Raw genomic sequence first — 11,181 nt, 5'->3', positions numbered from 1 at the left:
CAGGCGGGTCTCGAACCCGCGGGCTCAGCCAATCCACTCACCTCAGCCTCCCAAAGGCACAGGATTACAGGCTGAGCCACCTGAGGTCTTACCATGTTGCCCAGGCTGGTACTGAACTCCTGACCTCAAGAGATCCTCCTACCTTGAACTTCCAAAGTGTTAGGATTACAGTTATGAGCCACCGTACCCAGCCAAAAAAATCATTGTTTAGGTACCACACTGGAGTAGGGACATCAACAATCCTGAGTTGGTGGCAAAGGCAGTAATGATGAACTTAGAAGACATATCCAACAAAGAATGGTTGACTGTACTAGAAATTTTTGGACCAGATACTGATCAGGGCAGTAACTCTCAAGATACGGAAAGAAGAGAGAACAGGGAGGGACATATGTACCAAATGGAAAATTTAAAAAAAGAAGTATTTCATCCCATGATTCTTGATTCTATTATTTTAAACTGAATTGTAACTGACATTAAAATAGCTCATAACACTTTTATGTCTATTAAAGGAAAACATGGATTTCTAAAGATTGTGCAACTTTCATTTAAAAGAAACAAGCCAGGCTCGGTGGCTCAGCCTATAATCCCGCGCCTTTGGGAGGCTGAGGTGAGTGGATTGCCTGAGCCCGCGGGTTCGAGACCCTCCTGGGCAGCGAGACCTCATCTCTGCAATAAATCAAAAAATCAGCCTGGCGTGGTAGCGCGTGCCTGTAGTTCCGGCTATTCGGAAGGCTGCAACAGAAGGATGGCCGGAGCCCAGCAGGTCGAGGCTGCGGTGGCCGGGAGCGGCCACTGCACTCCAGTCTGGGCAACAGAGTGAGACTCCAACTCAAAAAAAAAAAAAAAAAGAAACAGTAACAGTCCTCACTGTCTGAAGAGCTATTTGGTGGAAGAATCTATTTGCAACATCCATTATGCTAATTAACAAGCCATTTTACTGTCACCAGTGGATATCCAGTTCTAACATTTATTATGCTAATTTGATCTGATATAAAACTATAAAAAGAGCAGAGACACTTGTAGTAGCTGTCTCTGGAGGGTAGCCCTTCTGATTAAATGCCAGATGCCTACCCTGGGATGCAAACCTTGATTACAGCAACCGCCCACACTGAGAGAATGGCTTAAATAGGTACACAATACTAACCTACCCTATGTTTTATGTTTTATAAAGATTTTAAACGTAAAATAAACTGCTGGGAGATGATATTCTTAATGCCATTGTTCACAAAAAGGAATTAACTGAAAACACATTATTGGTGGCTCCAACCTTTAGAAAGGGCAGGCGCTAGGCTCGATGGCTCACACCTATAATCCCAGCGCTTTGGGAGGCTGAGGTGAAAGGATCGCCTGAGCTCATGGGTTCAAAGCAGTCTGGGCAACTTGGTGAGACCTCATCTCTACAATAAATCAAAAAATTAGTCAAGTGTGGTGGTGGACGCCTGTAATTCCAGCTACTTGGAAGACTGAGGCAGAACAATCACCCGAGTCCAGCAAGTCGAGGCTGCAGTGGCCATGAGCGTGTCACTGCACTCCAGCCTGGGCAACAGAGTGAGACTCCAACTCAAAAAAAAAAGAAAAAAGAAAGAAGGGGCTGCAAACTCAGCCTTTACTTTAAAAACCAAGGCAAGCTTAGAATATGATACAGTCAGAGAAAACAAGCACCCCTGAGACTTCCTTCCCTGAAGCGCTCTGCACTCTCCAACTGTTGACACTGACCTTTGAATTACTAGCCTGATGATCATAGTACACGAGTGCATGTTAGGGCATGGAAGGAAGAAAGAATATCTCAAGCTTTTTGTATTTTGTTTTTGCTTTAATCTTGAATGAGGCATCTAACTTCTCCAAGTTTAATTTCTGATACCGCCCATCCCGCCTACTGCAGAGGGTCTTGCTATAAGAATCAACTGAAAATATTCTGCAAACTACAAAGTATTACCAAATAAACACAGTATTCCTTTGAATGTGAACACTGTTAGTAGTAATAGTGATAATAATAATGAGTCATTTTTCTGCGAGCATTCAATAAATCAATTCCTCAGAGATGAACCTTTCACTCCAGTAGCTACTTATTACCCTCAAACGTTTATTTATTTTATTTTTTGAGTTGGAGTTTCACTCAGTCACCCAGACTGGAGTGCAGTGGCTGCTCCCAGCCACCACAGCCTCGACCTGCTGGGCTCCAGTGATCCTTCCGCCTCAGTCTTCCAGGTAGCTGGAATTACAGGCGGGTGCTACCACGCCCAGCTAGTTTTTGATTTATTGTAGAGACAAGGTCTCGCCAAGTTGGTCAGGTGGGTCTCGAACCCACGGGCTCAGGCAATCCACTCGCCTTGGTCTCTCAAAGTCCTGGAATTACAGGCTGAGCCACCAAGCCCGGCCCCACAAACGTTCATTAAGTGCCTACCAGATGCACTAGTTGGTAGATGCTTAGAACACAAGGCACAATGGAACAAAATCCTCGCCCTCAACAGGCCTAGGATCTAAAACAGAGGCACAGAATCTTGGGTCGCCATCAAGCCTAGCCATCTCCCCACATCAGTCTCTTCTTCATTGCCTTGAAGGATGGTTATTTCATCTCTCCTCAAACACTTTGGCAACAGGAGATCCCCTCGCCTTATGAAGCAGCCCAAGTCACCTGAACAGAGTTCCCTTCCTTGAGTTAACTGAGGTAATTCCTGGGAAAGAAAATGCAATGTAAAGTGGCATTCTGTGGCAGTGTGCACTGGAGCCACTGACACATGAAAGAAGGCAGAGTCAGAAGGAATTCAAAGACAGTCCCTGGGCATGTGCTATCCTCCATCCTAAATGCTGGGCTGGGTGCAGCCAGTTAACGTTTTGGAAATGCTATTTTACTGGCTAGGAAACTTTTTTCAAATGAAAACCTCTTTGCTGACTTATTAGTGGAGGAAGTATACATAGAAGTTTTATCTTTGTGTGTGTGTGTTGGAGTCTCACTCTAGTTGCCCAGGCTAGAGTGCAGTGGCACTCTCACGGCCACCGCAGCCTTGACCTGCTGGGCTTAGGCGATCCTTCCACCTCAGCTTTCCAAGTAGCTGGAACTATAGGCACGCACTACCATGCCCAGCTAGTTTTTTGATTTATTGTAGAGATGTGGTCTCACCAAGCTGCCTAGGCTGTTCTCAAACCCGTGGGCTCAGGCAATTCTCTCACCTCGGCCTCCCAAAGTGCTAGGATTACAGGCTTCAGTCACCGCACCCAGCTTATTATTATTTTTTTAATCAGCAGGAAAGTCTTTTATGCCCTCTGGGAAGATACATAGCAGAGGACTTGGGACTCAGAATCAGGCAGCCTCAGTTCACTTCTCAGCACTACTACTACCAGGTAAGTGTCTTTGGGCAGCAAGTTATAACAAGCTCTGTAAACCTCAGTTTCTTTACCGATAAAACGGAACTAATTACAGTACATACTTAATAGGGATGTTGTGAAAACTAAATGAAGCCGGGCTCGGTGGCTCAGCCTGTAATCCTGCGCCTTTGGGAAGCTGAGATGAGTGGATTGCCTGAGCCCACAGGTTCGAGACCTGCCTGGGCAATGAGACCTCATCTCTACAATAAATCAAAAAATCAGCCGGGCGTGGTAGTACATGCCTGTAATTCCAGCTACTTGTAAGACTGAGGCGGAAGGATCGCTGGAGCCCAGCAGGTCGAGGCTGCGGTGGCCGGGAGCGGCCACTGCACTCCAATCTGGGCGACAGAGTGAGACTCCAACTCAAAAAAGAAAACTAAATGAAATAATACAGTAATCTTTCAACTAAGGTCCACAGACAAAGGAGAGTCTGTGAGAAATTTTTACTTTTGTTATTTCACTGAGAGTCTTTTCAAAAATCTGACATAAGCATAGTCTGAATTGGATGCCCACTGTGTAACCAAGAATGATTTCAGTATTTACATTTTTTGGTCTAATGAAAAACAGGACAAAAACACACCTAATATGAAATTGAGGCATTTGCACTAAGAAAAAGTCAAATTATGTCACCAAAATCTGTACAATGAAATATTCTACAAGATTTTGAAAGAAGAAAGTTGTAGAGAAATTATGCTGAAGACACATGGCATTACAGGCATGCTAACATTAATCAAACCTGGCTGGACCCAATGGCAATGCCTATAACCCCAGCACTTTCAGCATCACTTGAGGCCAGGAGTTCAAGACCAGCCTAGGCAACATAACAAGGCCTGGTCTCTACCAAAAAAAAAAAATCAAAAAAATAAGCAGAGCTCATGCCTATAATCCCAATACTTGGGGAGGCCAAGGCAGGAGGAATGCTTGAGTCCAGGAGTTCAAGACCAGTCTGGGCAACACAGTGAGCTCCCCCATCTCTATAAAAAAATCAAAAAATTAGCTGGGCATGGTAGCACATACCAGTCCCAGCTACTTGGGAGACTAAGGCAGTAGAATTGTCTGAGCACGGAAGCACGGAAGGTTTAGTTTGCAGTGAGCCATGATAGTGTCACCAGCCTGGGTAACAGAGTGAGACTCCAACTCACACACAAAAAAAATTTAAACCCAACAGGCTGGCAGTGGAGGCTACACCAAGGGAACAGAGACTTAACTGTAATAGGTCTTCATCTATTGTATCGTGGCTAACTTTTATAGCTATATTTAATTTGTAAATGTGTATTCTAGTAATAAAGTTGTAAAAGAACTATACGCATAAAGACTATGCCCACTTTTGTCTCTATATAAAAGTTCAAGTAACATAAGAATAAAGACAACCATATTGTAGTATGTAAGAGAATGCTCTCATTCCTAGGAAATGCACACTGGTGTATTTAGGAGTAAGGAGGCATGAGATTGCCCATTCATTTTCATGTTTCAGAAAATACACATGTAATACACATACACACACACACACACACACACACACACACACACACACAGAGGACGAGAAAGAACATTTGTGTGATAAAGGAAATGGGGGAAAATATAAATAATGGGTGAATCTGGTTAAAGGATATGTGTTGGCTAAAGAACTACAGTATCTCATAACTAGAAAGATCCTTCTTAAAGATACAGATCCAGAACTCTCCTAGGAATATTATTATTAGACCAGTGACTCATCTAAGCAAAGGGGCCTAACATCAGAATCACCTGGGAAAACTTTGTCAGAATGCTCACAAGTACCCTGTCTCCTCTCTGAGAATCACTGTGAGCCACGCTTAGGGAAGGAAATGCACAGTATGCCCCTCTGGTGTTTCAGGATACGTGAAAAAAATCACTGATGCATTGATCAGACAAGGCTATAAATTATCAGAAATGATCACATGATGAAGTACTTTTTGAACACTACAGAAGAGTCAGAAGGAAAAAAACCCAAATGCTGTTATATAGAGCACTACTTTTAGACCTAGCTTTTCCGACATGCAACATTACAAAACCAGGAGTCTCTGAAATACAGAGACAGACAGACAGACTCAGAAAACAAAACAACAACCACACTTTTCTTCTGGGCTTTCCTGATGAAGTTCTCCCATGGTTTCTTTGAGCTGACTTTCAGCTAGGCACACACAGCCACTAGGAAGCAAGAGTCAGGCGCTCTCCCCCTCACCGAGGGCAAAGCCCCAATCAACACCAAGATTCCAAGGGGCCTGGACAGGAACGACATGGGTATATTGTTCCCTTTCAAGGCCACTAAAAGACTTGGAACCCTGATGTAAGCAAACATGACTACTCCATTGGAGGCAGTTCCTCTCTAGTCTGAGCCTATATTATTCCTGAGTTGCGAGTCAGAGCTCAAGAAAATGGTCACTCCCCTTTGGTGAAAGGTACTTGGCTCTCTCTAGTTCCGCAAAGCATGGCCTTTTGCTGCACCAGGCCTCAATCAGGTCTGCCTAGCAGACATTGAGTGAAAAGATTCCAATCTATTCCAGTATGTCTGAATTCTCTGGCTTATTTTATTTTCATGACCCATGTGTTAGTCAGATCTTCCCAGTAAATATGATGTAGGAGCCAGGAAACATAAACCTAACCATGTTTCTTCAAATCGTGGAACCCAATTCATTAGTGGATCCTAAAATCAATGTAATGAGTCATGATCCAACTTTCATTTCAATAAAGTAGAATGCAAAGACTAGAACAAGTATATCAAACTGCACTGTGCAAAGTAAGGGTAAGTACTCTCTCTTAAAACTTTTATATTAAGCCAGGCTCCGTGGCTCAGCCTGTAACCCCGCACCTTTGGGAGGCTGAGGTAAGTGAATCGCCTGAGCCCGCGGGTTTGAGACCCGCCTGGACAACTTGGCAAGACCTCATCACTACAATAAATCAAAAATTAGCGGGGCGTAGTAGCGCGCGCCTGTAGTTCCAGCTACTTGGAAGGCTGAGGCGGAAGGATCGCTGGAGTCCAGCAGGTCGAGGCTGCGGTGGCCGGGAGCGGCCACAGCACTCCAGTCTAGGCGACAGAGCGAGACTCCAACTCAAAAAAAAAAAAAAAACTTTTCTATTGGTTATGTCAATATATGTGTATGAGGGTGACAGTATAAAATGCTTTTTTACTGAGTGCCATGGTCAGAAATGTCTGAAAACCACCGTACACAATACTGAGAAAAAAGAACAAAGAGGGAGAAAAATCAGAAGCAGGCCCGGCTGATCTAATCAAAGGAGCAAACAGTATCCCCATGACAGTTAAACTTTATTGACTCAGAGGCTGACTAAAAGTCATCATGATCTTAGAGGGAAGAAATCAATCTGGGAAAACAGTATGTGAGTGCAACTGATGGTTGTTATAATTAATTAGATCCTTTTTCCCCCTCCTTCTAAGGCAAACATAGAGCATAACCTTGATACACGAACATATTCCACATAGCTGGGGTGTCAGACTCCATAATAATAAAAGCTTGAGCTCCTGGGAATTCTTTACTTGGGAGGACTATGGTAATTAATGCTTCATCAATGAGTCCACTTTCAATGATCATCACCAAACAAGGGTCAGTGAGTGAATTTCCAGGAGCAGATGTAAATGCAACACCTGCAAAAGCTGCATAATGTTCCCTACATCATTCACAGCAGCCTCATCTGGTCTTGTCTTATTTTTTTTTTTTTTTGAGTCAGAGTCTCACTCTGTTGCCCAGGCTGCCGTGCAGTGCCATGATCACTGGGCTTAGGTAATCTTTCCACCTCAGCCTTCCAATTAGCTGGGATTACAGGCTTGTGCCGCTATACTCGGCTAATGTTTTTACTTATTGTAGAGATGAGGTCTCACCAAGTTGCCCGGGCTGCTCACGAACCGCTGGGCTCAGGCAATCCTCTTACCTCAGCCTCCCAAAGTACTGGGATTACATGCGTGAGCCACGGCACCTGCCTCAATTGAACGTTATTTTCATCTAAGTGAGGAAGTCAGCAGATACAAGAAGATATTACAATTAGAAGATATGAGAAAAAAGTTACCAAAACCAACATTTTGTAAACACCACAACAAAATGAGGTGTCATATTAAAGACACACCAAGGCATTATCTTATACATCAGCATAAAGTTGCCTCGTCTTCCCATTCTGATCAATTTTTACTAGTGAAAAAACAGTGGAAAATGCTTGGGGACTTCCCAGTCCCAGCATTACTGATCACTGAAAGGAGAGATTCCTCAAGCAAAAGGAAGAATGGCAATCTCAAGTTGTATTTTCATTAAGTACCTTCCAGGATTACCCTGGACACTGATTAAATCAATGTCTCATGAGCAGTGGAATGATTATTTTAAGTAAATGTATTCCTTCTGGGCCATCCAGATAAGTTGACTATTGTGCTACTACAAAACCACCATTTTACTATTTATTTTAGCTCTACAGTGTACTATTGAGATATTTCTTTTATTCTCCTCTAGTAGACATAATGAAGCCTTAAGGCTATCAGGTATTATAGACCCAAGTCATAATAGGTACTGTTCTCTTCAAAATGCTAAAACAATAACATCCTCAAAAATGCCCAAGTTTTCATTTCTCCAGGAGCAAAAGAAAAGTAAAGAGAATCATTTAGGTCACCTACATGAGTTGGGAAAGTGATCTCAAGTAGTAGAACATTTTTCTGTTTGTAATAAGACACCCAAATCAGATTACATACACAAGGCTTTTTTAAAGTGTTGAGGAGAATGTTAACCTCCCCTAAAGTGTAAGAGCAATTTACAACAAAAGCTAAAATAGAATTAATCTAGGGCAGAGAAAGTTGAGTCAGGTTGAACTAGCCCAAATAAGTCTAAGAAATCTAATGAAAGACACTGAATGTTCAACTTTGTCTATAAATTGTATGACTTTTCACAGGCTTACATAATAATACATTATTATTGTATTAGGTAAAAGAAAGTGCAATGCCTGGTTTTTGAGCTATGTGTACTTCAGGGTGGTGCACAGAACATAATACTAAGAAACGTCTCTCAAAAATGTTGCCTATGTGTTAATAATAATTACAGACATCTTTGGACTTTTCTTCTTCTTCAAACATGAGAAACCATGACAAAGGGATTCCAGAATTATGACAGCCTGTCCTTAAGCCAAATGGAGTCACCAGAGTCAAAAGAAGAATGATCCAAAAGAAAGTCTACTCTGTGATTGTTCCAGCCTTACATGTGTATTTATCTGCATTCTGCAAAAACAGCAATGCGCTGTGTACAACACAGGAGAAAAGCAAGAATTCCTCTTCCCATTGGTAGTATTGTTCTGTTTCTCTGAAAACAGCTCTCACAAATCATAGGCTCCAAAGGAGGCCTTGCCTCATGGCACCAAGTATGCCTGTCTTCACTCCTATATATTTTATAGCCACAAGAAACTATGCAAAATACATTCATAAGCTCTACAAAGGCAAGGATTGTCCCTTCTTCATTTTTTGTTTTTTGTTTTTGAGTTGGAGTCTCACTCTGTCACCCAGGCTGGAGTGCAGTGGCATGCTGCTCACAGCCATGGCAGCCTCAACTTGCTGGGCTCAGGCGATCCTTTGGCCTCAGCCTTCAAAGTAGCTGGAACTACAGAAGCATACCACCACGTCCAGCTAGGTTTTGCAATTTACGTAGAGATGAGGTCTCACCAAATTGCCCAGATTGGTCTCAAACCCCCAGGCTCAGGCAATCCTTTCTCTCGAGCGACGATTATAGGCTGAGCCACTGTGCCCAGTCTTGTTTTTGTTGTTGTTTTTTTGAGTTGGAGCCTCACTCTGTTATACAGGCTGGAGTGCAGTGGCACACTCACAGCCATCACAGCCTCAACCTGCTAGGCTCAGGTGATCTTTCCACCTGAGCCTTCCAGGAAGCTGAAACCATGTGCCACCATGCCCAGCTGATTTTTTGACTCATTGTAGAGACAAGGTCTCACAATGTTGCCCAGGCTAGTTTCGAACCTCTGAGCTCAGGCAATCTTCTTGTCTACATTTCCCAAAGTGCTGGGATTACAGGCGTGAGGCATCACATCCAGCCCTTCTTCATTTTTATATGCCCCTTTATACATAAGGGTTCAATCATCACTCACTGACTTGGAAACCAGGTGGGCCTACAGCCTGAACATAGTGAGGCTGAAGCCAGGCTTTAGGAGAGAATCTGAGAAGACAGCAAAAGAGAGAGAGAGAGAGAGAGAGAGAGAGAGGAGAGAGTCTCTTACTTTCCACACTCAAGGACACAGAGGGCCACCCTGAGAACATTGTTTCTATTTATCATTGTATAAACAGTATTTTGTTTCACTGATCCTAACTAAACTAGGGCCTTATAAAACAGAGAAATTCAAAATATAAAAACTTCTAAATTACCTATGTTAATGTTCAATGAAATTTGTAAATAACTATCCAAGTCAGTCACATTTTCTGCAATCTTACAGGCATAAAAGAGTTTTTTCGTTGTTTAGATAACAGTCTTTGGCCTAACCTGCCTCTCCCTAGTTCGGTATCCTTGGGAATGACACTTCACATCCCTGAACTTCAACTTCCTTAGTGAGGGATCATTATACCTCTCCATCAGGTAGTTGTATCCTCCCACCAATTTTTTTTTTTTTTTTTTTTAGTGAGAAAGCAGGATTTATTGAGAGAACAGAAAAGCTCCCACAGTGGAAGGGTACCTGAAGGAGTTACCCCTCCCAACAATTAAAAGCTAGATACACATTAATTACATAAGAGGTTGGGGAAAGAAAAATGTACTGCCTATCTCAGCCAATCATTAGTTGAGTGAAAATCTTATGGTGGTAGTATACAGGAGAGTGGGAAGACAGAGACGTCTGGATCATACAGAAGACTTGGAAAAGCTCTATCAGAGGCCCACTCCATGCCAGGAAACGGGGTAAGGCAGCCCTAAACACGAGCTGAAAGCTAAGGCAAGCACTGATTTCACAATAGCCATTTAATCCTCACAAAAACTTTGTAAGTAGGTATTGCTATTTCCTGTTACTAATGAAAAAACGGAGGCAAGCATGATTGATTTCCATTATGACCTGTACTGCACATTTCCAACTACATGAATGACCTTAGAGAATTTTTTTCCATTTCTGGTTCCTTACTGGTCAATCTATCAACCAACACATATTTATCTCAACTTCTGGAGAGGCATAAGGAGTAGCTTCATTCCAGATCACATGAAAGTAAAAAAGTAAGGTGAGAAGGAAAGCCTACCTACAGTTAACCATTCAAGCTCTAGCATCCAAAGTGAAGATACCAGTTAAATACCAGCATCCACACTTGAGTCCAAGAGTTCAAGGCCAGCCTGAGCAACATAGTGAGATTCCATCTCAAAAGAAAAAAATACTACTATCCAAAGTTAAATGCCAGTTAAAATACTTACATGTTCTGGTACTCGAAAGTAAAAATGAGAATACCAAACTGTTATCTCTGAGGAAAACAACCAAAAGTAGCAGCAAATAGCCACAAAACCATGTAGAGAAGCACATGATTTTACTGTGGTGCATGAGATAAGGGGCACTGACAAAAAGCACTTCAGTAAGTTCCTGACTTACGTTTTTCGTCATCAGCGTGCACCAGAGATGCTGCCCGGGACAAAACATCCAATGGCGTCTCCATTCCTAACTGGAACCTAGAAGGAAAAAACAGAGAGAGAAAAAAGAATGTAAACAGAATTCAAAAGGCTCTTTTAGAATTCTAGTAGGTGCCGGCCCAGTGGCTCAGCCTGTAATCCCACGCCTTGGGAGGCTGAGGTGAGTGGATTGCCTGAGCCCACGGGTTCGAGACCCACCTGGGCAACA

At 42.8% G+C, this 11,181-nt stretch overlaps 1 protein-coding gene across 1 annotated transcript in view; it reads right to left on the bottom strand.

Moving 5' to 3' along the window:
* Positions 1 to 11,181, bottom strand: part of VGLL4 (vestigial like family member 4) — a 183,580-nt gene that overhangs the window by 152,974 nt on the left and 19,425 nt on the right. Inside the window, exon 2 of the mRNA XM_021714560.1 lies at positions 10,936 to 11,012. Coding sequence (XP_021570235.1) covers positions 10,936 to 10,999 — 64 coding nt within the window. The 5' untranslated portion in view covers positions 11,000 to 11,012. The remainder of the gene's footprint in view (positions 1 to 10,935; positions 11,013 to 11,181) is intronic.

This window comes from Carlito syrichta, unplaced genomic scaffold, assembly GCF_000164805.1.
Source record: "Carlito syrichta isolate Samal-C Ts95f unplaced genomic scaffold, Tarsius_syrichta-2.0.1 Scaffold305672, whole genome shotgun sequence".
Lineage (NCBI taxonomy): Eukaryota > Metazoa > Chordata > Mammalia > Primates > Tarsiidae > Carlito > Carlito syrichta.
Note: the sequence above shows the minus strand (reverse complement) of the source record. Positions and strands in the feature narration are given on the sequence as shown.